Raw genomic sequence first — 25,764 nt, 5'->3', positions numbered from 1 at the left:
GAAGGGGAAAAGAAACAGATGAAATGATTGGTTAGTGCCAGAGAGTTATGGCTCAGTAGTGTAGTGGTGCTGAAAGGGCAGAAGGTGCAAGTGAAAACTCATATAAATTAAAAAAAATAAAAATTTGTCTCTTTATTGGGTTTAAAATCAATTGTTTGAATCTTTGTAATCGATCTCCTGAAGGAACTAAGATGTGATAATTATTTAAAAGGATTGTTATTTATTTTAGAGCATCTGAGTGCATGAGTGCTCAAAGATGTACTCTGAACTTATCTGCAAATAATAATTACTGTGATTAACTGGTGAGAAATTACTCAGTCATTGCTCATTTTTATCTGGAACTCTAATTCAAAAAAGCAGCACCCTTATTTATCTAACACTGATTAAAATACAGGACTGAATGAAGATCATCAGAAACTGCTCTGATGACTGACTGCTGAAAAGTCAAATCCCTCCTGTGATGTATACATTTAAACTCCACTTATATAAATGTAAAATTTAATATTTCATACATGAGGGATTATGAATAAGGAAGAAAAAATGTAATTCACTGTGTGCATGAACACTTTCATAAAAATATTTCACGAATAATTGATAAAGGAATGTCTCCCTGAAGCTACAGAATTGCCCATCTATTATCATACTTCTACAATGATATTTAAACATTTCACAAGCATTGATGTATTTATTTACCTCAAACCATTAAAAACTAATGTTAATACCACTACTTCACAGACAGATTGGACAGCTTTTCTAAGGACATGCAATAATTTTTTGGTAAAGTGTAGACTAAAAGCTAAGCCTCAGTTCCTGGAAATACATTTCATCTTTTGGCTCATTCTCCTTTCCATGGCTCTTTTTAGCAAAATAAAAACATTGAAGTCCTTCTAGAAAAGCCAATAAATGGAGAAAAACCCAAATGAAAACAACTCTAAAACTCAACAAACAAACCCCCATGAGCACTGGAGCAGAATTCCTTTGGCCATATAACAGTGTCTGTGTTGGTGCAAGTCAGCCTAAACTCATTCCTTAATTAGTGGAGAGAAAACAGGGAATTTTAAAGTTGTGATCCATCCACTCCAATTTAAGTATGTAAAATAAGTCATTGTCGTTTCTGTCCTCTTGGCCATCCTGCATGAATCTGGTGCAGATAACATTTTTGCCTGGAAGAACTGATACCCACACTCTTAAAGCTCTAACAGAATCATGGCTACAAGGCCTGGTAAAACTGCAGTCATGTTGTTTGTGGCATTAATAGACAGTCTGGTGATCTAGTGTGACTTGTGGTTTATTTTTTCAATTAATAATTTGGCAATGGAGCAGTATCATGCTCTTCAAGTCTCAGACCTATCATTACCTACAACCTATCAGCCTATGTAGGATGTAGTGACAGAATTTCCACATCTAGCATAGACACCGACATTTCCCTTATCACACAGCTATCTTGTAAGGATTAATTATTTGTACAATTATTAGAAGGTACAAGTGCCATAGAAATGTTATTATAAATGATGTGTGTCAAGTCTGGAGGCTTATTTAAAAGGCCAGTTAATTAATTTCTAGTAATTCCCAGATGAAACATCGATTGATATTTTAAAAATCTTAAATACTGACTGAATAATAAGATATGGTTCTTTTTCAGATCCTTCACTTCAAAATCAACTCTTTTTTTTTTTTCCCAAATGCCATGTCTTTGGAGTTTCTGTAATTTTTCCTGCAAGTTTGCAGTTTTTCTTGCAGATGTTTACCTCTACTCCACCACACTGAGATCAGTAAATAAAAGATGATGGAGATGATACACATTTTGAAGTGCATTCCATATTTATTTTTCCACCATACTCATCAAATGAGAGGGTAGAGCTCACAGAAATTTAAACTTACTTTATCTAACCCTGTGTGAGTATGTTGGTGTAGACATTTCAGGACAGCTGACAAACAATTTTTATTTTTAATGGGGGGAAAGAACTCAAGCAATTGTCCAGCAAATGGGTGGTTGCTTTCAGTGGGATTATAGAGCAGTGCTGAAGACATTGATCCTACAGATCTCTTCACTTGCATTTCTTAGGTAAAATATTCTCTAGATTCATATGTTAGAGTTATAAATGTATTGAATTGGTGTTAATGTGCTCAACTTTTGGCAGATGATGATCTTCATGTTTCTATGTAAATCATCTTTAGATAATCAGTTAGCTCAGTATACCAGCATATGCCTACAGAAAATGTGTTTAAACATCATTCACTGAAAACTTAAGTAACAGACTTATTGGCATATGAGTAAACTGCTCCCAGGCACCCTGGGAGATCTTTCAGCACTGATCATCTGCATGATTTCCACCACCCACTGGGGGTTGATTGTCACTTTTTTGGTCCCTACTGGTACTGTTAGGGAGCTTCTGAATGCAGTAGCCTAGTAGATAAAGATGCCTCAAGTCTCGTGTCCCCAGGTCTAGGCAGTAGACAAGGGCAGCAGATACTGCCAAAAAGCAACACAGGACACATGGTCTGACTCTGGCTGTTGACACTCAGACCACATACACACATATGCACACAAAATAAAGCCTCTCACCCAGAGGAATAGTTGGAAATTGAGTTTATTGTGAAGGCAGGACAGATGCAAGACACGGTCAGACAACTATATTGGCCAGACGCTTAAATGCTTGTTCCTTTGTCATAAACATCCCATAGTATGCCTTGGACAAGATGTTCTTCTTGGCATCCCATAAGGAGTCTCACAGCACTGCAGGCAGTAACCCCTGCAGTCTGCAGGGTGATCCAGAGGGCTGGTCCCATCGGCCCATCTGGTGGGTGGCATTCCTGGCCATCATGGCTGGTGGCTCACTCTGATGGCCCAGGGAGGAGCTGGGGCAGGGGCCCCTTGGCATTGATCCAGCTGATGGGGTTAATCCACCCCTCTTTTTTCTCTGCATATTTCATTCTTTCTGTGTGGAGACAGGACAGGTTATCATGTAACCTGATGTGTAAAACTAGCATTTTTTGTTTATGACAAGCTAATGATGAATGCTGAGGAAAGACCACCCAGAACTCCTTCTATACCAAAGCTAACTTTGTTTTGACCCATAGGATGATGTGTCAGAAACAAAGAGAAGAACCAGCAGTTAGTTATGAAGGCTAAAGATAGTTACTCAGCAGTAAAAGATACAACAAGTAATAATAAAAATTGTTCATGCAGGACAGTCTGTTGGAGATGGTTGAAGGTAGACATATAGCTATGATCATTCCAAGGGAGGTCAAGAATGACTGGGAACACTGGAAACTTAAAAGTGAATTTATCAAATAGTAACTTGTACACCAAAGAAGCCAATGTATTTGTCTTCCCTTTTATTTTTTTCTTTTGTTTTGTATAAGAGTGGTAGAAAATGCTTCTCACAGCCAAATCTCTATCAACTGATTATTGAATGCTATACAGTCAGACCCTGGACAGTCTTGTTGCACTGTGGTTTCACAAACCGAATTAGGAAACAAAGTCATCACTAGTTTTGATCAAAGCAGGCTCTGAGGACTCCTTTTGCTTGATCAAGTTTTTGACACTGCAAACTACAGGATGTTAATTAACAGTCTTTGCCACCTTTACTTCTCTGATGTAGTTCTTAAATGGTTTCAAAGCCATTGTGTTTTCAGAAAGATAATACAAGATAGGTACAGAAAATCATTAGTGAAATAGTAGGTCAGATGAGATGACTCTAATGGTGCCTTTTGCCTTAAGCCTGTGAGTATGTTGGAAGGCCATGGCCTGATGTTATCCCATCTCTTCAGGAGGCACTGGTTTGGTCTCTTTACTAGTTTCTGGACTCTGAATTAGTCTTCCAAAATCTTGGGATTTATGCATGGTATAATACCATTATAGAAAAAAGATTAATATCAGCTGGTAAAAAGTCCTTTGCTTCATTATTACTTAAAAAATTGAATTCTTTCATTGGCCTTAGCTATTATTTTCAGACAAACCTTACAGTGAACTTGGTGAAGAGTGTGTGACATCATGTGCACAGCATATAGAGGCTTGTAAAGCAGAGTTCCCCCCTTTCAGCCTGTTTGAACCTGGCTGGAAGCCTACCAAGATATCGTGACAGGAGAGACCTCTATGGGAACAGCAGCTGAAAGAATCAAGGCATTGTTGGCATAGGACTTGCTCCGTAAACTTTGATGCTTTGAGGACAGAGCTGTGCTGCTTACTCAGCTCCATCCTGGGGACTCTTACACTGTAATCCAAAACATTTGGCCCTCAGGTTTCATTTTTGGGTGGATTTCTCTCACTTCCTCTTAATTTAAAACTAAACGGAGGGGTACAAATTCATAGCCTACACTTTGACTTAGCAACCAGACAGTGCCTCTTGTGCTGCTGTTTGTTTTAGGGGTTCACAGGGGTTCGTGTATCTCCCATGCACTGAGTTTACCTGAGTGAAGTGTGTGTGGATCACAAAGTATCCAGACTGTGTCTGGTAGGAAAATCTAAACTTCTTTCACTCTACACAGTGACTTAAGTAATGAGATAATTTCTTTTCTGATAATCTCTGGAAAATATTATTTTATCCCACCATGCGTGAAGACAGGCTTTCCACTGTTTGTTGGGGTTTTATTTTCTGATTTCAGAGACTACACAGCCACTATCTCAAATAGGCACAGTAAATTAAGGGTTGTAGGTGGAATCATGCTCCAACAAAATGTAGGTGGTAGCAAACATTAATTAGCATCTGAAACTGCATCAAAATGAAAAAGTTAAATGAAACTGAGGCTGGACAGTAACTTCTTTATGCATTTCTAAGGGATTTTCTTGTTGGCTCTATGTCCCTTCAAGATTTAACAAATGTATCTGCAAGAAAGGAAGTATTTTTTAATAAACTTGATTCCATTTTTTCTGTACCTGTGCAAAAATCTCAAATCAATCTACTCCTTGGTGGATAAATTGAACAGCACTGGGTTATATGTATCCACTCCTTCTTCCCTCTTAATTTTATTTTTTTATAAAACATGTAGTCCATAGACTTTTGGATAGTGCATCTGCACAGTGTAATTTAATGTGCCCATCTGTGAACTTTGATGCAGAAAATGTCAGTTAGTTACATACCTAAACCATACAAGACATTGCCCTAACAATTCCATCCTCAGAAAGGTTAGTGTGTGTGTGGCTTTTGATAATGTGTGAATTACTGAGATCGCTATTTGAAAGGTGGTGAAGGAGAGTAAAATCCTGTACAGATGGAGAAATAAGAATTTTATTTTTTTTAACTGAGGTTTTTAACAATTCACAGTATTTTCAAAAGATGTTGTCTCAGTGACATAAGATAATTGAACAGTATTTTACCTATTAAAAAATAAAATGTTCCTGATAATAACAGGGGGCTTGTTTTCTAACCTTACTCGGTATAAACCATCTACATGGTAACCAATGCATTCTTCTTTAGTTTTGCACATTTCACTTAATGTTTTTTGGGTATTTTTATGTGCTCTTACTGGCAGTACTTCACACAAATCCAGTTTAATCAATTCAGAACTAATTTTCTTTTAAAAATTTCCAGCTCCCTATTTCCCTTTGCTTCTCCATAATGTTAGAAGATTATCCAAAGGCACCAACATGGGAATTTACGCATTCTTCTTTTCACTAACCTTGGATTATGCACTTTAATTTTGACATAGGTCAAACTGGCAATATCCATGTTCAGGAGGTTAGCTTGCAAAAAACACTTCAAATAAGATTATCACAGTGCCCTGCAATTGTTGTTAAAAACTTCAGATGTAAATTGCCACTGCATTCTAAACTACACATAACTGATATTTTTTGCCTGTATTTTTCTGTAAAGAAATAGATTTTTTTTTCCCATGCCACTTAGACAAACCCATAGTTTAGGATTGTATTTATCTGTGCTGCAATTTTACTTGGATTTCAATTTGTATGTGTCAATTGACACACATACTTTTGGTGTTCTGTTGCAGATGGGGGCAGTGAGGAAGGGGATTTTTTTCTCCTCCAGGTGGAGGATTGTCATACAGCTGTGAGACACCCTTAATTAAGTCAGAGTGAGCTACATCAAATGGGCTGGTATCTGGGTGCACTGTGAGGGCAGCTGAGCTGTCAGTGCTTTACTTTAATTAGACTTTTAATATTTCATCCCTTACTGCCCAAGGTGTGACCTGTCAAGCTTCTGAGAAGCTGTCCCTTCCTGACAGAGGTGCAGTTCTGAGCCCAGGACTGGCACACACTTCTACCCAGTTTGTGTACAATCACTTGGTGGGTTTGTGGTCTCTTTTTTCTTGATGTGCATCTTGTCTGCAAGAAAAGAGTCATTGATGTGTTTATGTTAAAGGGTATTTGGACTTGTTAAAGAGCTCATCAAAAGCCAGCCCACATCCCCTGACCCTGATCTTTCACAGGGGTTTGACAGGGACTAGCAGTTTTTTCCCCTCTTAAACATGGTTTATGAGTAAAGCTGAAGAGGCAAAAGAGGCAGTTGGACACAGAACAGAGATCCAGAACAGGGGGCAGTTACACAGACTGGGTTGAGCTGACTTCACGTCTTTCCATGTCTGAATGAAGAATGCCTTCTTCCCCTCCCGTCATGATTCAGCCTTTCCCAGCTCCCTGTTCTTTCTTCCCTCGTCTCCAGAAAGTCCACCAAGGCAGAGAGTACAGGAGTGGGAAAGGTGGGGGCAGATTGTGTGAATTCACTGCTTGATGTGTCTGGGGCCGCTTCGTGCCATCCTCTGCAGCTCCATCTCAAGGGCGAGTATCATTACAGAGTTAATTACCCCACGCAAGGAGCCGTCGACACTGAGAGATAAATACATAGGACTGTAAGTTTTTCCCATCTAGGATTTGCTATTAAGTCGGCAAACAGCATCCAGCTCGCGTTCTGCCAAGTGGCTCCCCCTTGGTGCTGCTGAGAGCAGCGCGTACCCCGCGGCTGGAGCCAGAGCTGCGCGGCTCGGTTTGATACCGAGCCCAGGGGACGCTGCCGTGTTTCAGACACAAAGGTGTTTGATCTCCAGCTCTGTATTCTTTGGCGCTGCCTCAGTGTAGCCCAATTTCTTGGCTTTCACAAAGCATGTTTCTATGTTAAAGACCACCTGCAGAAGCCCAAAGCCTTGCATTGGTGGATCAAGAGCCAAAGTAGCCAAAGTGCCTTTTGTCTCTGTAATAAAGTTGCATAAACCACAAACCTACAAATCATTATATGGAACCATGTAATGAACCTCTTCAATCATTTCTTAAAGGAAAGAAACCCTCATGGGAAGCAAGGAATACGAATATTTATTATAAAATCCACTGATACTATCAGATGAAATAAAATTGTTCAGATGGAGAGCAAAACTATGGTCCAGCAATAAAGACCCAGATAAAATCTAAAAGTTTTATTTCATCTCTGAAATAGCTTATCAACCTTACTTATTTTGCTTTTACAAATTACACCAGGAAATACATAAATAATGATTTTTCTGTCTGAGTCCTACTAATTGCTCTCCTCTAGGGTGCATATTCTCTTCACTCTCTCTGTATTTAGCAGCTCCTTCTGTCCTATATTAAGCTATCAGTGCACAGGGACATCAGTGATTCACAGTTTATAGCAGTGAGAGCTGAAGTAGTCCCTGTCCTAAGTTTACCACAGTGTGATGTAGTGTCCTAGTTCAGCAGGAGGGACCAGCTAACCCTGTGTGGGGGTGATCAAAGCTGTGTGTTCTACCCCCTCTATTCATTCCCCAAGGTCAATGGGCCATTAGCAGCATGTGCCCAGGGAGCCATTATCACCTTCACACCCAGCCTGAGGGGGCCGGAGCTGCTAATGGGCCATCAACAGCTCAACACCCCCTGGCTCCCAGAGTTAATCACCCATTGTGTGAGTCCCCGCCCAGGGGGAGGGACTGAGAGCTCCCTGAGGGTACATAAGGGGTGGGTAAGAAGACCTCGGGAACCTCTCGTCGGATCCAGAGCAGCAGCAGGACCTTGACAGGAGGAGATCCCCGCTCTTGCCCAGACCACAGCCCTCGCCTGCACCAACAGGTTTTTCTTTTCCTTTTGCTCTGGACTTGGGGGAACCACAGGGGTCTCAGCACAAGGGCAAACAAACCCCCTTGGGTTTGTGCCCCAGGACACTGGGTTATACTGCTGGGGTTTTGTGAGTTGAAAGCAATCTCCCTTGTGTGTCAGTGTTGTTATTGTAATATTATTATTAAATTTTAGGTCTGACTTATAATCTCTCTCGTGGTGAGTTCATTTCCCCTGCTGGTTCACCTTTAAACCAGCACATGTAGGTTGTGTGGCACAAAGAAAGCCCAGCTGAGAAGCAGGACCTGGTCTTCAACACGCATTGTGTGTGGTGCAGCTTCAGCAAAGTGTCCCAAGGGAATCATAAACAAAGAATCTACACAGAATAATTCTGGATAGAAGTGAACCTCTCAGTTCAAATTTGTCTTTAGCAGGGAGTTAAGGAAAATGATTTTTGAAACTATTTAGGAGGCTGGAACTGGTTTGTTAAAAACCAAAACGTTCTGCCTTCAGGCTGTCATCATAGCAAAAATCTCTCTAGGATTAAATGCTAGTAAATATAATTTCCATCTGGTGTGTCCATGAAAATTTGAAACTGAAAATAGAAAACTGTACTGCAAGCCCACCTTTCCACCTTTCCCCCCCCAGCATTTCTTCAATAAAAATGTAGTTTTAGCTTGATTGACACATTTTTTACATTCTTGTTTAATTTGCCATGTTGTTTTACCTGAAAATAATAGATTAATTGAAAACCAATTTAAAGGTTGTTTTTACATTTTTTATACTGTCAGAGCACAGATTGATTAGAGATTTAATTTAGTGAAAAAAAAAATAATTTAAAATAGAATGAAGTATGCCATGTATGCCAAACAATTGATTTACTTTCTTGGTGTTCTTTAAAAAATGACATTTTTAATTTGACACCCTAGTTTTTGGTAAGTAACCTTCAGAAATTGTTATTTCCACAAGTTTAGTAAAAAAACGAAGGGAAAGTGGATTTACTAAATTTTCTTTGTCTAACTGAATACAAATAGTGTGTCCATAGTTAACATCAGGTTTTAGTTGTATTATTCTCTCCCTAATTTCTTTCTCAGTCTTTTTAAAAATTAAATAAACAGCTTTATAAAATTTGCACCAAAGTGAGAATGTCTCTCTGTAGCAAACTCAACAGTTTGAGGTTTGCAATGGGCATTCCCATTACAGGTTCCAATTATTGTTGTCCTTGTTGGTAAAGCACTAAGGATTGTGCTTCGGATTCCAGCACAACAGTAGCCATTACAAAGCAATACTGACCCATTCCTTTTTTTCCCACCTTCTCTCTAGAGCTACATCTATAATGATCCTGTCAGATACTACACAAGACAAAACCCCAAGGAACGAGCATCTCCTGTGGCCCATCCATCCAAATCCCACCAGCAGCTCACTGAGAACTTCCGTGGGAGCGCCTTCAGCCAGACCCAGCCAGACAAGTTCTCAGCAGGGTCAGAAATGGGGCTTGACCAGAAAGCCCTGCTGGCTGCCCTGCACACCTACATCACCCAGAACCTGTCAGCACAAAGCAGCGACAAAAGCTCTCCCAGCAGGACTAAAGGGTCCCAGGGTTATGCTGACAGATTCTACTCCACGCAAGTCAGTCCTTTTGATGGAAGTTTTGCCAAAGGAAAAGCAGAAGATTTTAAAATGAAGAAGCTGTTCCAGACAAGGCCTGCATCAGGAGTGCTGAGGCCAACCCCTGAGATGCTGAGTCATAAATCTGCTTCCCAGGATGATCCAAAGGACCGTCTGAGTGTAGTGGATGGTAAAGTAGATGCTTACTTATTTTACCTTACCTGAAGTTTTCCTCCTGCTCCGTGAACATTATTGAAAGAAAATTAAATTAGGAGTTTGATATATCTCCTACTATTGACATATTTATATCTACCATAACACAGTAACAATGTTCACCTTTCTAACTACTCTTTCCCCGCAAACATCTACCCACATTCTTCAACCCACCTTCCATATGCATGCAGAAATATATGGCACTCAGTAAGAGAGAGCATTTACGTAACTTGTTATATTTTCAAAGCATTTTACAAACAACATGTAATTATGGGTATATCTTTGCTATCAAATCTGGTTTTATGCAGACATTCCACACTATAAAAAGGTAATATAGAAATGTCTGGGTTTGTTCCATATCTCTTTATTTAACTAGAAATTCAGGGAACCTGGATAAGAGTTGAAGTTGACCACAGACATTAACAGTGAGATAAATTCTGGTGCAGAGCACAGAGGAGGGAGGAGTCTATCAATCCATGGGTAGGTCAACACAGAGGAATACCAGAAGGTGGGGTTATCTCTAGTTTTGTCTGGGCATACTGTAACAAACAACCCATTTGCTGGATTTTCTTTTTTTGCTAATGCTGTTTAACAGTGACCAGATCCTGGTTTCTGTTGTACATGATGGTTTGGCAATTAAAGGAAGATGGAGGGTAACATCCCACAGGATTCTGTGATGCACTTTAAGCACTGCTTTGTGAGATGAATCTTGAGAATCCAATACACTTTATAATTCTGATTCATTTTGTTGTTTCTTTAAACTAATCTAAATATTGATGTTATTCCAGTGGTTTATAATGCCTGAAAAATGAAAGAATTGATCCTCAGCCATTGTCAAGCCCTTACATCTGTTACACTGCAGTCACCACTATCCCAGTGGATTTTTGGGATGTGTAAGAGTGTTCCTTTACATCCCTTTTGTAATTGTTATCATCCATAAAGTGTAATGTTCTTTGATTTGTTTTGTTGTTTGTTAAAATAACCCAACAACATCCCTCCCCAAAAAAACAAACAACACAAAACACACAAACACAGAGAAATGTCAAAGTTGCAGCAGAGAAAAGATAATGCTTGCAATCTAAAGGATGCTCAGAAGTGAAAGCATTCTTGGTATGGTGCCCAGAGATAATAGGTTTCAAGGAACAAACTATAATGTAAAATCAAATCCAGGTGGCACTGTAAGTCTCTTGCACAGGTTAGACAATTTTGTTGCTAGATTCAAAACAAACTAGGCACATGCTGGTTTCATTATCCTCCAGCTGTTCCACTTCACCTTTCCTGGTAGGAGCCAACTGGGAAAAAAATGCTAACACTTACAGGGAATAACATGTTTCACAATTCCTTGGGTTGTACTACTTTGACTTCTCATACATAATATGCCCTGTAGGAACTTCCGCCATTGCACTTGCTTTTAAATGCTGCATAGACATAACATTACGAATTGTTTGAGTTGAAAATAGAATGGTTTCCTTTGTATTTTTGAGCCACCTAATAGTCTTACAAGGAAGTGATGAGGACAGACCCCAGTGTGCTCATGGCTCAGAATGCTGTACATTGCAATGATGCTGGTTTGGATTCAGATTTCCCAGGCCGACTCCAACATCTCTTTCTGCTTTTAACAATTCTCCAATCTCTCTGGTGCTTCAGGGTTTTTGTACACTTGCAGATTGTTCCTCTCTCGCACTTTGTAAACCACAGAACTGGTATAAATCTGGAAAGTGTGGGGGGCTCAGTTCTCTGCTACGTCTGATATAGAATTAGGCAGAGGAACTGGACTGGGAGAACAATCCAGAAGGTACTGAGCAGATTAGTCCTGAGAATACTGCAAAACAGTGGCAGGCAAATCTGCTAACAAGGCCCCCTGAGGGAGAAATATAAGAGAAGGAAATGTGGAGCTATTTTTCTATCAGATTTGGAAGCTGTTAGCTCTAGGAGTGGTGTGATGTGCGTGGGTACTGCCTTTGTAGTCACTGTGCAATACTGGAATTGTTAGTCTCTCTTCTGCACCAGCCGTATTTAGAATTTGGCTTGGTTTTATGTGGTTTGTTCTAGTCTACTAATTTTTGGTGTGTTAAATATTACACAATGGGTCTCTCTGTTGCTTTGAAAAGGTCAAAAAATTAGTAATTCAGAAGTCTTTTAAAAATAGTGAATTTCCATGTTTATGGAGGAAATATATTTTTGTACCCCCTCTATCTTGCAAAGCTGGGATCACCCTTCCCTGTGGCACTCAGCTGCTCAGCACAGCTACACATGGTCAGGAGAGTGATGGGGCTGAGGGAGACACACCACCCCATGGTACTACTAACAAAGTTACTGCTGCCACATCACGGGGTGGTCTCACAAACTGGCTTTGGTACTTGTGCCAGTGGAGTATGAGGCATGATCAATATGCTGGACAATAAAATATTGTTTTCTCTTGATAAGGTGCTATTGTTACCTACTAGGGAATTTTACCGGTGAAGCTTATATTAAAAGTTACATCACCCAGATATATGTACCTTTACTATAATCATGGTTCCAAAGCAACTGTGAAAGGCAACTTGGATCCTTCAGCTGGAAAGCTGGAGCTAAGGGAGAGATCTGGTTTGCAGTAAAAGCCCTCTGAAACATAGCTGAGCATTGCTGAGTCTGTTTAGAAAGGATCAGTGAGAGAGCATAAAAGCCATGCACAGGTTACACGCATGTTCAAGTACATTTGCTGCTTAAGTGCTGTGCTGTTGCAGCATCCTTCTGCTTTTTGGTCTTCCTCCAACAATATTTTCTGATTTTAATAAATTCATCATATTACCCAAAGGTGTTTGTAAACAGATGCACTGACATTTATTTGTGTATCAGTCTTATCCAATAATTTGCAAATTATTGCAAACATGGACAAGTGCCATAACAAGAAGCAGAAACATCCATTTTTAACATGGACATGGATTAACATCTTATCAGGAGCCTCGTGAAGTTAGCAAGACTCTTTCTGTAGACCTACATTTCACCAGGCTGTTACAGACACTCTGGTGACTATCCCTGCTACTGTAGTAAAAACATGATGTTCCTCGTACTTACTGGCTTGGGTTATTGCCTTTGGTCCTAAATTAAATGCTTAATATAATTATGTGCTAAAAGTAGCATATAATGCCAAAGTGTTACTCATGTCAACACAACTATTTAGGAGTTCATTAGATGAACTGTGCCTGGGTGTCAATGACCAGGGCAGGAACACCAGCATTAGAGGAACAGGAGGCTCTTCTGTATAATACTGGAGGTTTTAGTGAACCAGGAGGACCTGCAGTGAGCCTGTCAGCATTGTCTGGATTAGGGCAGGTGGCCATTTTTTTTCTCATGTTATTCCCTGCCCTGTTCCCCCAATCCCATTTTGTTTGAGGTTAAGACTTTTTTTTTAATTGACTATGAACATATGGAAGTGGACTGGAGCGATAAGACTTGGCTCAGATAATAGATACAGAGAAAAGTGAGTTTGGAAACATGACACGGAATGGAAATGACAAAGCTACATTGACTGCATGTTGTTGACTAGCTCAGTAGTTGGTTTTGACAGCTGGCTCTGCATCAAAAGAAATAAACAAAAATCTAGTTGTGTTACATTAATATAACTCTTTTAATTATATATGTCCTGAAATAAAATTCTCTTTTAAGATTTTTCTTCAAATGATGTTTTATTTGTAAAGTTTTAGTTTTGATTTGGATCTGACATATATTCTGTCTTTTCATTTCTGACATTATTAGATTTGCTTCAATAATTTAGGTTTTTCTGTCAAGTTATTGTCCAGTAGTTCTATAAAACATAAGAACAGAAATGATATCTAAGGAGACACAAGGCTCCTGTGGTAATCTGGCAGTGCTGATTTTTCCTACAGCTTAATTTGCTGCAGTGCTGCCATGTGTAAGTGGCCATCTGCCAGGTAGCTGTTGTGCTTCTTGGAGAAGTTTTTTGAACATAGGTTGATCAACTCTGTTGAAAACTTTGCAGTTTGGATCAATTTGCTCTTGTAGATTAACTTCCTAAACTAAATTATTTGATAATTATATTTTTACTTTATTATTAAATTCATAATGGAGATCAATACTGTAGAATGAAATATGGAAATTGTTCAAAGTTTTCTCTGAAGTGCTTCTAAGTTTTCATCAAACTTCCATATTAATTTTGCTGCCTCCAAATATCTTGGCTGAAAGAGTTTGGCACAGACTGTGAGTTTAAGTCTTCGACTCTTGTTACTGAGCACTTGCTTTCCTCTACAAACACTCTGCTATTTCAGTACAGTACCAAAATTTTGCAGGCTGTCACAGTTTGAAGTAACATCACAGATTTAACCTGTCTTTTTTGTTGATAGTTGCATGTAAGGGTGCTTAAAACTAAGCTTTAATAAAGTAAATTTCAAAAGTTCACAGCTTACAACCTCAGCTGAATTTTATAATTACATCAGTAGAATTTTGTAGGAACATCTTGGATTATTGGAAAGATGTTTCCATTTCACCTAGAACAGAATGTACATCAGAATAACTTTCCCCATGTGTCAACAAACTCTTTGACTCACAGCATACCTATTATTTAAGCTGCTTAAGTATTTTTTGCTTTGTATGAACCACTTAGTTACAGGAAAATGGCATTACTTGGGTTGTTGAATTATGGATCAGGTCGGAGGAACTTAATTTTTGCTTGAGATGACATTGGGAAGCTGATGGTTAACTGCAGGCTCTGACCTCTTCAGTTAACACTGAGGGGTCCAAAAAAATGACAGATCTTGGCTTCTTTTTCCAGATGGCAAATAACCTTTGATGCTTGTCTACCTACAAAATCAGAGATGTTTTACTCCCTGCTCCCTGCAGCAGAAGATTCTTTTAACTAATACTTCTTTCCTGGTCTCTATCCGCATCTTCATCCTCTGCTGTAAAACGTCCTTTTTTTTTAGTGCTTCTTACATCAGTGTTTTCCCCCTGTTTTTCTACTTTTTAATTCATGATTACGTAAGCCTGAAAGCTGACAGCATGATCCCAAAGTCTGGCTTACAGATGATGATGAACATGTCCAACCACAAGGCTTAACAGGGACAATGCTGCTATTAAGAAAAAGTAAAAGAAAAAAGGTTGAATGTTGCCTTCAACCTGCTCATATGTAAATTCATACATTCCACAGAGGTTTAAAAGCAGTCCTTATCTCCCTCTTCCTGCACAATGCTGCCTGTGAGAAAGAGTTTTACTGCTGCATGCACATGCATGTGTATGCTAAATTCCGTATCAACACAAACAAGTAGAGTACAGGAATGATTGAGAATGGTTTGTGTATGCTACAGGAAGCCCTACATTTATGTCCACACTCCATGGGACGTTAGGCTGAGATTTACAGAGTTACACAGGCTGGTACTGAACTACAGATGCAATATGTGCAGTCAGAAAACTGCCTTCCCTGGAGAGCTGTTATGCTTCAGCTTCTCACTCACCTTTAATATCCATTGTCCTTGAATTTCCTGATTTTCAGAACTTTTATCACATCAAGGTTGTTTTGTTGTTTTGTTTTGTTGGTTTTTTCCCTTAGTGTAACTGGTAACATATTCATGGCTGATAAACGACAAGTTTTTATACACACACACACACACACACACACACACACACACACACACTCTTATATAAATATAGTGGACAAAATACATATGTTTCAAGAGAAATCAGGACAATTTAGAAGGTTTGTCCTTTACATACTTACATAATGTATATATCTCTATATCCCCTTCTAACTGAATAGGAGCTTTTTGATTTAAGGATAAAATATCTGACTTTTTTTTCAGCACTCTGTATAGCTATTTTGTCTCGCAAAAAGGAAATCAACAAAGAAAACTGATCTCTAAGAAACAGTAGTGTTGTTTGCACTGTTTTGCAGCTAAAAAAAATTAAAGCTACCTTAACACTTGTCTTCAGTGTTTTGAATCAGTTTAGACTGGGAAACAATGCTCTTGTAAGGAAAAAGTGATAATTTTATGCCCTCTCTCTAGGACAACTTACTGGGTTGTAGAGCATATATCCCCCAGTCCTGAGACACATTCACCTTGTCATAAACTTTAACATCCATTTAATGCAGCATGAAAGTGCATGCCCTCCTTTAGAAAGCAGATGCTCTCCATGAAAGAAAAGCTATCTTTTAGGAAAAAATGAAAGATACTTTCTGATATAAGCACATGTGTTTCATGTGCACAGCTAAATCACGTGCTTATGTTGTTTTGTGATGCAGAGACACTTATTAAAGATGTGCTGAAGGACCTGGAGAAGCACCAAGTGAATGTGGAGAATCTCAGCTCGACAGAACTGGACGAGATCGCTGATACCATCGCCACTGCAATTCAAAGTGCTGACATTCCGGAGGGAACAGAAAAGGCTGCTGGAAAAACTAAAGAGGACAAAACAGAAGCACAAACAATGAAAGGAGATGCTCAAGGAAGGATAGAGGTTCAGACTGGATTAATAGAAAAGAGTGTTAATATACCAGGTATTAATTATAAGAATTAAGTACAACAAAAAACAGGTACCCTAATTTTCCTCTGTTGTTTCACATCAGTGCCAGACTTTTAAAGAAGATGGGAGGGAAATTTCTATATTTCCCCAAAGGCTGCAGAATTTTAGCTTTGTCCTTTTCTTTTTGCTGCAGGTTCTTTACCAAATAAAAAAAAAAATCTGCCTGTGAACACTTCAAGCTACTCAAACAAGATAAACCCACACACCCAATTATATTGAAATACAAATTGCTTTATGCTGTTTGGTCTAATTTCCCATTCTTGAGAATGAGATGTTTAGGCAAAATGATAATGCAAATTATTATATTACAAGATGTATTTCAAAATATGAGGAAAAAATGTTTTACAGGTAATCATTGTTTAATGTGCCACAATTACTTGCAGGAGAAAATCTGAGACAAGTGGAGGTACATAAACCACTTGTTCCCTTTCCTGCTTAGGGAATAAGAAGTGTTATTATGGTTATTTGCTTCTGTCTGCTCACATACTTTGCTGGTGATGCAGATTCAGGAGCTACAGTAATTGCCATTAATGAGTGGATTCCACAGTGGGACTTGTTACCACTCATCTGCTCTCTATTTTAGGCATGTTATAATATCTAGGACACCAGAAATGTGCACTGTAAGGCATAAACAGTGATTTTAACCCACTGTCTTTTTTCATGGTGATATACTGAAATCCTTACTAGTTAGGGATATTCCACTTATTTTCATTGCCAAATCTTTCTGTAGACTAAAAGGAGCAAACTGAATCATGCTAAGAAAGATGAATAATACCCAGTTCATGAACAAAAAGCCAGCATTACTTGACTGAGGTTAAGGATGTGACTGAATATCATCACTGTAGTTAAACTGTAACATGGTTTTGGTGAATGATATCTCTTGAAATAAGTCATCTTCTTCCACCAAAAATTTCATGAGGGTGTGTATCTGTTTCCTTTTTTTTAGTCTAAATATTCATTCAGTAAGCTAGAGCCATTTTATTGTTGGGCTTTTTTCTTAGATATTGGTAAACTAATATGGCAATTAGACACTTAATTAGCAAAATAACACTATTACTTTGGCTCTTGAAGTACTCTGTCTATTGATCTTGCATTAATTTGCTATTTAAGAAGGGTTAGAATAACAATAACAGATTATACAGTGCTCTTTACTGTGCCCTTTCAGCTTTGATGTCTTAATGTTTAAATTACATAAAAAGGCCACTGCACAAAGCAGCCTATGAGAGTCTTTGTTTTGTATATAATGTTTGCCCTTCATAACTATACATTTTTTCTTTTCATGTCCTACAGACAGTGGAGCACATGAAGCCAGTGCAAGAACTGATAAAGAGGTAGAGTACCAGTATTTTAACAAAACAAATATTTCGTCTCAGAATATCAGGGTTCTATGCAGTGAAGGTCAAAAACACAATTCTGAAACGCAAGACTTGTTCTGTGTTTTCTGTGGTTATGAGTCAATATCATAAATAGGCAAGCTGTTGTTGAGGGATTGAAATATCAAAACAAACATTTATTTAAATCTAACACAAATTTAATTTTGCTGATCAAAACATCAAAATCAAGTCCTTTTTTGCCTGCCTTTAATTTGTAAATAGAGAGAATTCATAAGAGATTTCCAAAGTTCTGACAAATTCAGGCTTTTCCTCAAGTTGATAAATTTTGAGTATCGAGGTGTTCTTGAAAACTCTCTTCTGTTCCCTGTCCTTTGGCTCTTAGTTCTGGGGAAAGTAAGCATCCTTGCTCAGGTAATCTCACTGGTTTTCAGAAGTAAACACATTCCCTCTGAAGGCATGTGGTGGGATGGGGCAGGCTGTATTTCATGTGATGTGCTGTTCAGTTTTATGTGTTATCATCAATTCACAGACTGTCAGAGGTATTTCAAAAGCTCCAGGCATTACATCTTGTACTCTAGCTAGTAACATCAAATTTAGCATTTTAATCCAGATTACTTTTACAATACTCCTCATGAGCTTTGACTCATATCCTATGGACTTCTGTCCAATGTTCAGCCATTTTTGAGATATAATCATCTTCCCTTCTCTGCATTTCATGAAGCAGAAAAATGTCAAAGGAATATTTCTACAAACCGTGTGAAACTTCTCCTACTACATACTCTTTCAAAAGCTAATACTCCAAGACTCATAAATGGGCAAATCCTCTTGTGTTCACAGTAAAATCTTTTCAGCTCTTCTACCAAGCAAGGAAAATACACATGTGAACAATGTGGCAGGAGCTTTAACCACCCCCATGAGATTCATGGAATGAAGTGCTGTATTCACAATAGACTTACAGAGGATCCCATATATAGATTTCTCAGTGGCAGTTTGAATAGGGGATGTGGTAGAATCGAACATATTGTGACACCGAGCACAAAGTGCCCATTAACCACCATTTCCTCCCAAATGCTTGACCGCAATAAAGTTATATAATGACATTGGTTAATGAACTGTTCCAGGCACGTGTTTTGACTTTTGCTCTTTTATTGTTTTGATTTATTAGACAGAATTTTTTCTGTAGATCACATGTGTATTGGAGCACTCACATCCAGTTTGTCCCCCTTCTAGAGAGTAAGAGAAATAGAACTTGTCATATAATATCTGTTCCCTTACCTGTGTTATAACTGGTGGGACCCAAGAAGTATGTGTGTTTCCAGGCCCAACACATAGGCATATTGATGGATACGTCTATTCTTTCTTTTTTTCATTAACTTAGTTGGTAATAAAGTGTTATTTTCATCCATACTCAAACACACAGACACATGAAAACTAGTGGGAAAATATAGTGGGATAGTTTAATGCTTTTTGATTATTACTGAATAAACACTGTGTTCTTAACATAGTCTGGCCGCTTATAGCAATTAAGAAAATGACCATGCAATAGTTGTATGAGTAGACTTTATTATATCAATTAGAGTTTGAAAGATTGAATACAGGTTTGGTTCAGTATAACACTCCTGTGTTTAGTTTTAAAACCAATATTATTCTTTTGATATAGGAGAACACTGCAAAACTAATTAAATTCTTGAATGAAAATGCATTACCTGAAAATATGCCCAAAGATCCTGAGGAATCTACTAAGATAGAAACCAAGAAATCTGAAGCAACTGACTCTTCTTCCTCAGAGGAAATAAATGCTGGAGTAGAAAATGTGAAAAGCGAGACTTTCTCACGGGAGCTGACAACTGCAGAGAACAGTGAGTCTGACTCCACAGACCCAAGCAAGACCAGCTCCTGGGTTAAGAATGTTTTACTGCAGGATGGAAACTCCTATGCAAAACCTCAGAAAAATACAGGACAAGGCTTAGAACTTGAAGTGAAGTCATCTGAGGAGAAAGAATACGGCTACATTGTGACAGTGAAAGAGTAAGTACAGCAGCCAATTTGAATGGCATTTTTAACTGGAATAAAGATAAAGTCAATGCACCTAATGAAATATGAATGTACAGGAGGAAAATGCCACAAGTCTGATTTTTAATACATCTGAAACTGTTTGGACCCTGTTCAGCACTTTGATGAAAATACAAGAAAACAGTTCCGTTTTCTTGCAGTTGACTTTCCTTCCTTGCAGAAGATATTAAGTTTGTAGGTCTTTTGCTTAGACCTCTCTCTATCTTCTCATGTTGCAGTGACCTTCCAATATGTCAGTAAGTGTGCTTATGGTTAGGATGCAGGCTTTAAATATTTGACTTGAAAGTAGTCTAAATATCAATGCCTGAGTCATTCTTTTAAAGAATGATACACAATAATAAAGCACAAGATTTTCTTTGTGGATTCATTTTGATCTGAAAATAACACATATAGGAATCCAAACACCACATATGCAGCTAGTTTAGAAAGAAAGACCTAATGATTTCAGGTCATGTCAGTAATGAATTTGACATTTAATACTACCCTTTCAAAAGACAATTTTAGCCCCCTAGTAATACACAGTTCATTATGGGAACATTTGGATTTTTGGAACTATGTAGGCACTTTTACATCCTATGAGAACAATGTTATACTTTGGTTAGTGCTCCTGACTCCTCTTCTGTAAGAAATTAGGAATTTCTAGGATGAGTTTACAAATCACTGCCCAGCATCATAAAGAAGCTGAGATAGGAAATTTAACATGTATTGATTCTCTCAAACTTATCAATGGGATTGAAGGCAATAGGATCAGGGAGGATTCATTTGAAATGCATGTGGCTGCATATGAGAAACAGAGCAGAAACTGATGGAATATTCTAGTTTAACACACCTCTTAGTTCCTGCCTGTGAATGTTATGTGAAGGAGTATAAGCCAGTTTTTCCCCAGCTCAGCATTACTTCCCCCAGCTCTTTTAACTCACATCAATCTAGAAGGCTCCTTTATACCCAAGAGTACCTTAATGATACCATCTCCTTTGACCATCAAGACTTTATTTGTCTCATAAATCCTGTAAAGCTTAGAGCTTTCAGAGCTCTGTGTAGTGGGAAATGTTCTGAATTTCTGTGTTCACAACCTGGAGATTCTTCACTGTGTCATCTTATCTGGTTTTCTTCCTAGCTACTCTCCCACTGATGGTTTTTCCCTGAGTTATGTCTGCTATTATTCAATGAAACTTGCTGAAGAAGGTCATTTATCCAAATGTTCTTAGTTCTAGAGGACTCCATATACACAAATATAATTTAGCATAGTTTTGTTCAGCCTCTTTACCATTTCAGTAGGAGAAAAACCAAAAGTACTTTTTTATTACTAGATTATTATAATTTTAGTAACTTTTGGACAAGGTGCTTTTAGATATCTAAAGTGAAAGAAGTCCATCCTTGACTGGATATTGGGGGAAACACAGTTTCAAAGGATGAGGAAAAGGCTGAGGTATTTAATGCTTTCTTGGCCTCAGCCTTTAGTAAAAGCAGTTGTTCTCCAAATCCCTGAGCTGGAAGGGCAGGAATGGGGGGGCGAGCACAGTGGAGCCTCTGCAATCCATTAGGAAATGATCAGCAACCTGTACACCAGTTAGACACAGATAACCCCCTGTGGCTGGATGGGTTTCACCCAAGAGTACAAAATGAGCTGCACAAAGTGCTCACTGAGCCACTTTCCATCATTTACCAGCAGTCCTGGCTAACTGGGGAGGTCCCAGCTGACTGAAAGTCAGCAAATGGAACTCCATCTACAAGAAGAGTTGGAAGGAGATCTTCACATAAAGGGTTGCCAAGCATTGGAACAGACTGCCCAGGGAATTATTTAAAAGATGTGTCACTTTGGGACACAGTTTAGTGGTGGACTTGGCAGTGCTGGTTAATAGTTAGACATGACGATTCTAGAGGTCTTTTCCAACCTAAGGGTGTTTCTCATCAGTGGTATAATTGACATTTCTGGGCAATTCATTCACTAGTAGCTTCTGAGGCTTTGAAAGTATGATCCATAGGAGATACTAAGATTGCTTCCTGAACTGCTAAAATGCCAGCATTTAATTGTGCCCCAAACCAAAATAAACATTCCCATCTAGTACTCGAAGAAAAGATTTGTGATACTTTAAGGACTTGCCAAAATGGCAGTCTGATTGTCCATGACAAGAACAATAGGTCACTCCTGCTGTGTTTATCAAATGACCTTTCAGATGGTTGGAGCAGTGCAATCCATACCAATCCATAATATCCATCAGTGCTAAGCTTTGGAATGAATTGATAGTTTTGGTGTAGAAAATTGTCCAGCATATCCTCCACTGTGCTGCTTCAGCACTTCATTATGCTGAGAAACCAATCAAATTGGTGATTTACTTTGTTTACTCTTTTCTCCTTCAAAAAATTGCTATTCTACCACTGTAGGATTTGTGTGAGAGAGATTTTTCTTTTTCTCAGTGTAATTGCTTTGAGCTGGTTTACTAATTTTAACTTTGAAATTCCAAAGTAATCTTATTTTTAAACAAAGATGTCTACAGGATATTATTTTCATTTGTATTCTACTTTGACCGTAGTTATAAAATAGGTCTTTGTTATGGTGTCAATGCATCAGTATGAGCTGTAAAATAAGAGAGGTCTTTGCCTTTGGACAAAAGAGCTCTTCCTATTGTCTGAAATTCTAGTTCTTCAAGTTTGGAAAACTTTTTGTGTTTAGAAAAATGCCAACACTCCCATTTGTTTGTCAGTATTTGCTCTAAAATAGAGGGCCTAGATCCCGCAATCCAAACATTTACACAGTGTTTAGTCTCCTGAGTGTCTCATGAGGAAACCCAAAGTTTGACTTTCCAGAACATGTAGTTCTTACCACCTCCAGTAAGCTTAAATGTAAGCTGCTATGAGCTCAACAGTTTAACTAGCCATGCTGGAAGGCAATTTCCCAAACATGAGAATGAGCACCTAGACTTAAATGCACTGAGAAAAATCCTGGTTTGAAAGTTATCACTTTTCACTGCTTATCACAGTCTTTCAAGCTTGTCTGAAGCCATGCTTGGACACCTAATGCAGTGGAACCTGTCCTGTTCTGTGATTTATCAGAGTACATGTGCTTGCAGTGTTTCATATAGATACTAGATCCCAGACTAGATCCCAGGCAGCTTGTGAGCCAACTTGTGGTATTGTTCTGTTAGGGAATTTCTGGATAGTTCATGTTTTGTCACATGTTAACTTTCAATTCCAGACTATGTAAAATTACATGGGCTATAGATCTGCTCACAACTTGTTAGCTGAATTGGATCCTACACACATGTCTGTGCATTTAATTTGAGTAGCTTGTATTCTGCTTAGGTGCTATAAAAAAACTGAAAATGGAGCTTGTGTTTATAGTATCAAATTGCTAAGGAATATGATTAGTCTAACCCATTTAGTGTGCTGAAGGGTTAGGTTAATTCCAAATGCTTGATATTACTTCTCCACCTTTACAAATGTGATAAATGATACTGTTTTGCATATAATGATTACTTTCCTCAGGATGGTGTTCAGGTTAGTACCCTGAAGCTGGATTGTACAGAATCTTGGTTCATTCCCCAAGTTTTCTGTCTTCCTAGGCAGGTCATTAAAGAATTGTCTTCTTAAGATCTTCATTATTTGTTTCCTTTACCAGGTGGAAACATTATAATTGCATTAAAAATTTAATTTAAAATAAATAGGAAAAATGAAACACGAGACCTATAGCAACGAAACAGGTCTGATATGTTTTATTGTTCTTAGTTTCTGGAAGGACTTGATTTTTTTTATAAGCTGAGGTTTTGTATTCTGTGAGGTTTTTCAGCTATTTTTAAAAAATAATCACAAAATGTTCTTGTCCTTTAATACATATATACAAAAAGAAACACTAATTTGACCTTCTCCATGTATTTCACTGTCCTTTTGGAAGTTGTTATTCTACCTACAAGTGCCCCTTTGTCAAGGGAAAGAGAATTGTGTGTGTTCTTCAATTAACTTCTACAACTAGCTTTAAAAACTAAAAAGTATTATAAAAATACGGAAAAGAGAAAATCTGTTGCTACTGAAGTCTGTTAAAATCAGTAAGGAACAGCATTACTGACATGGAAAAAGAAGTTAAATGTAAAATTTTTCTCTCTCACTTTGTCACTTTCCTGTAAAACCAAGTTCCATAAATGTCCATCATTAAACATTAAGCCCATGGTTTTATTTCTGACAACACAGTTTGATCCCTGTCTGAATGATACACATGGAAATTCCTTGCCTGTGAAATTATCCAGCAGACAAAATTTGGTGTTGTGTCTCAGCACCAGAACTGGTAGAGACATAGTTCTAGAATCTTCTGTTACTAACTCTTCACACGTAATTATTCATGATCCCTAGAGTTTTCTAGACATGAAATCTTTTTTCATGCATAATTCTTCAGTTTTCTTGTGGCACTTAGTAAGTGACAGAGATCATATCCCCCACATTACTTCTTCACTGCCTTGATTTTGACATTATATATTCCCATAGGAAAATGATACTTCATGCTTCTTATTAATCCATCAGAAAATAACAGAAAAGTGGTAGTCATTGTGGCCTTGCCACAGAGAGTAATGAACACTGGCTTTTGTTTGGTTGCTTTTTTTTAATGCAAGAGTTCAGCTTTGTGTATTTTGAATTTGTCACTGTCATGTGTACAGAGATAATATGATAATCTCTTCTACTTCAGTTGCCCTTAGCTTTTGTGCTTTCAAAATCTGTTAAAATACATTGTGATGGAACATGATTCTCACCTGCTCTTGTAGATAACTTTGCAAGGGAAGAGTTTGTCTGAGTGCCCGTCTTTCCCTCCTCAAAGGGATTCATGTTCCCCGATGTTTTCCTCTTCTTTCCATTGGGACCACCTCTGCACTTTTAATTCTAAAGGAACATAGAGAGACAATGTTTCAATTATTGTAGCTGGTGACCAGCCCATGTGTTGCACTAATAACAGTAATGACAGGGAACCACTCCTGCCCCTTGAGCTGATGAGAGGCAAGGGGCAATTGTGGGAGTGTGCCTGGAGTCCCCAGTGGTGCCGCAAGGACTCCCTCCCATTTGTATCTCTCCACTTAGATGAACAGAAGTGGCTGTTGGTGTAGTTTCCCAGACCAGACACTCATTCCTGTCTTTCCATGCCTTCTGTGACACTTTAGCTCTCCTCTTTTGGGTCTCAGGCCAGGTCTTTGGGCAAGCAGGTACTCCACAACACCTCTGTGAGCAGGCTCAGGTGACTCTGCTGACTCCAGGCCACAGAACTGCACATTACATAACCCCAGAGTAGGGGTGGGGCCGTGCTTAGTTTTTATAAACAGTGGTAGTTGTTCAAACGCTGAGATGCTGCAAGATCTCACAATACCATATGGTCAACACTTCTAGTATATTACAATGTTTTTCTGTTAATTACCATCCAGAACATTATGAAACAGTGATGAATTTTAAACTTTTGAAATGAGTGAGAAGGAAAAAGCCAAAGATCAGGATTCCTGGGAATGGAACGTACTGAATTACAATGCAGTCTATTATCTGATAGTACCTTTTCATCAGTGCTGTTCTGCCCAGTCTTGGGAAGCTCAGATATAAAAAGACCATCATTTCATTTTCATGCTTGACTTTTTTTTGAGTTTCTTAGCTCAGATAATGTGTATAAAATGTAAATGGTTGACCACTGAAAATTAGAATGAAATAATTTCATAAGTAGAAAATAAGTGAGGACCAATTAAGAGCACACAGAATAAATTGGAACTGAGAAAACATTTTATATTCTCTTTTGAGTAGAGATTCTGCTTTTCTGTTGGCACTTGTTTGAAGAAGCTATGTCACAATCTAAACACTAGATCTGCTATCAAAATAAATTTAATTTCTTAGTAGTGTGTAGAATGATTTTCATAAAAAGTCAGTTTAAAAATCTTTAAAGTTTGGATCTCTGATAGAAATCATAAATACATAGAATAGTTTGCGTTGGAAGGGACCTTGGAAATCATCTTGTTCCAACCCCTCTGCCATGGACTGGGACACCTTCCACTGGACCAGGTTGCT

General features: G+C 38.3%; 1 protein-coding gene across 1 annotated transcript in view; it reads left to right on the top strand.

Annotated features, from left to right (window-relative positions):
- The window catches only part of PTPRN2 (protein tyrosine phosphatase receptor type N2), a 652,515-nt gene that overhangs the window by 235,133 nt on the left and 391,618 nt on the right, over positions 1–25,764 (top strand). The window contains exons 6-9 of the mRNA XM_071560012.1: positions 9,320–9,794; positions 16,053–16,307; positions 17,624–17,664; positions 19,328–19,695. Of these exons, the coding sequence (XP_071416113.1) occupies positions 9,320–9,794; positions 16,053–16,307; positions 17,624–17,664; positions 19,328–19,695 (1,139 nt within the window). The remainder of the gene's footprint in view (positions 1–9,319; positions 9,795–16,052; positions 16,308–17,623; positions 17,665–19,327; positions 19,696–25,764) is intronic.

The sequence above is a fragment of the Pithys albifrons genome, chromosome 7, assembly GCF_047495875.1.
Source record: "Pithys albifrons albifrons isolate INPA30051 chromosome 7, PitAlb_v1, whole genome shotgun sequence".
Taxonomy (NCBI): Eukaryota; Metazoa; Chordata; class Aves; order Passeriformes; family Thamnophilidae; genus Pithys; species Pithys albifrons.
This window is presented reverse-complemented; position numbering and strand designations above follow the sequence as displayed.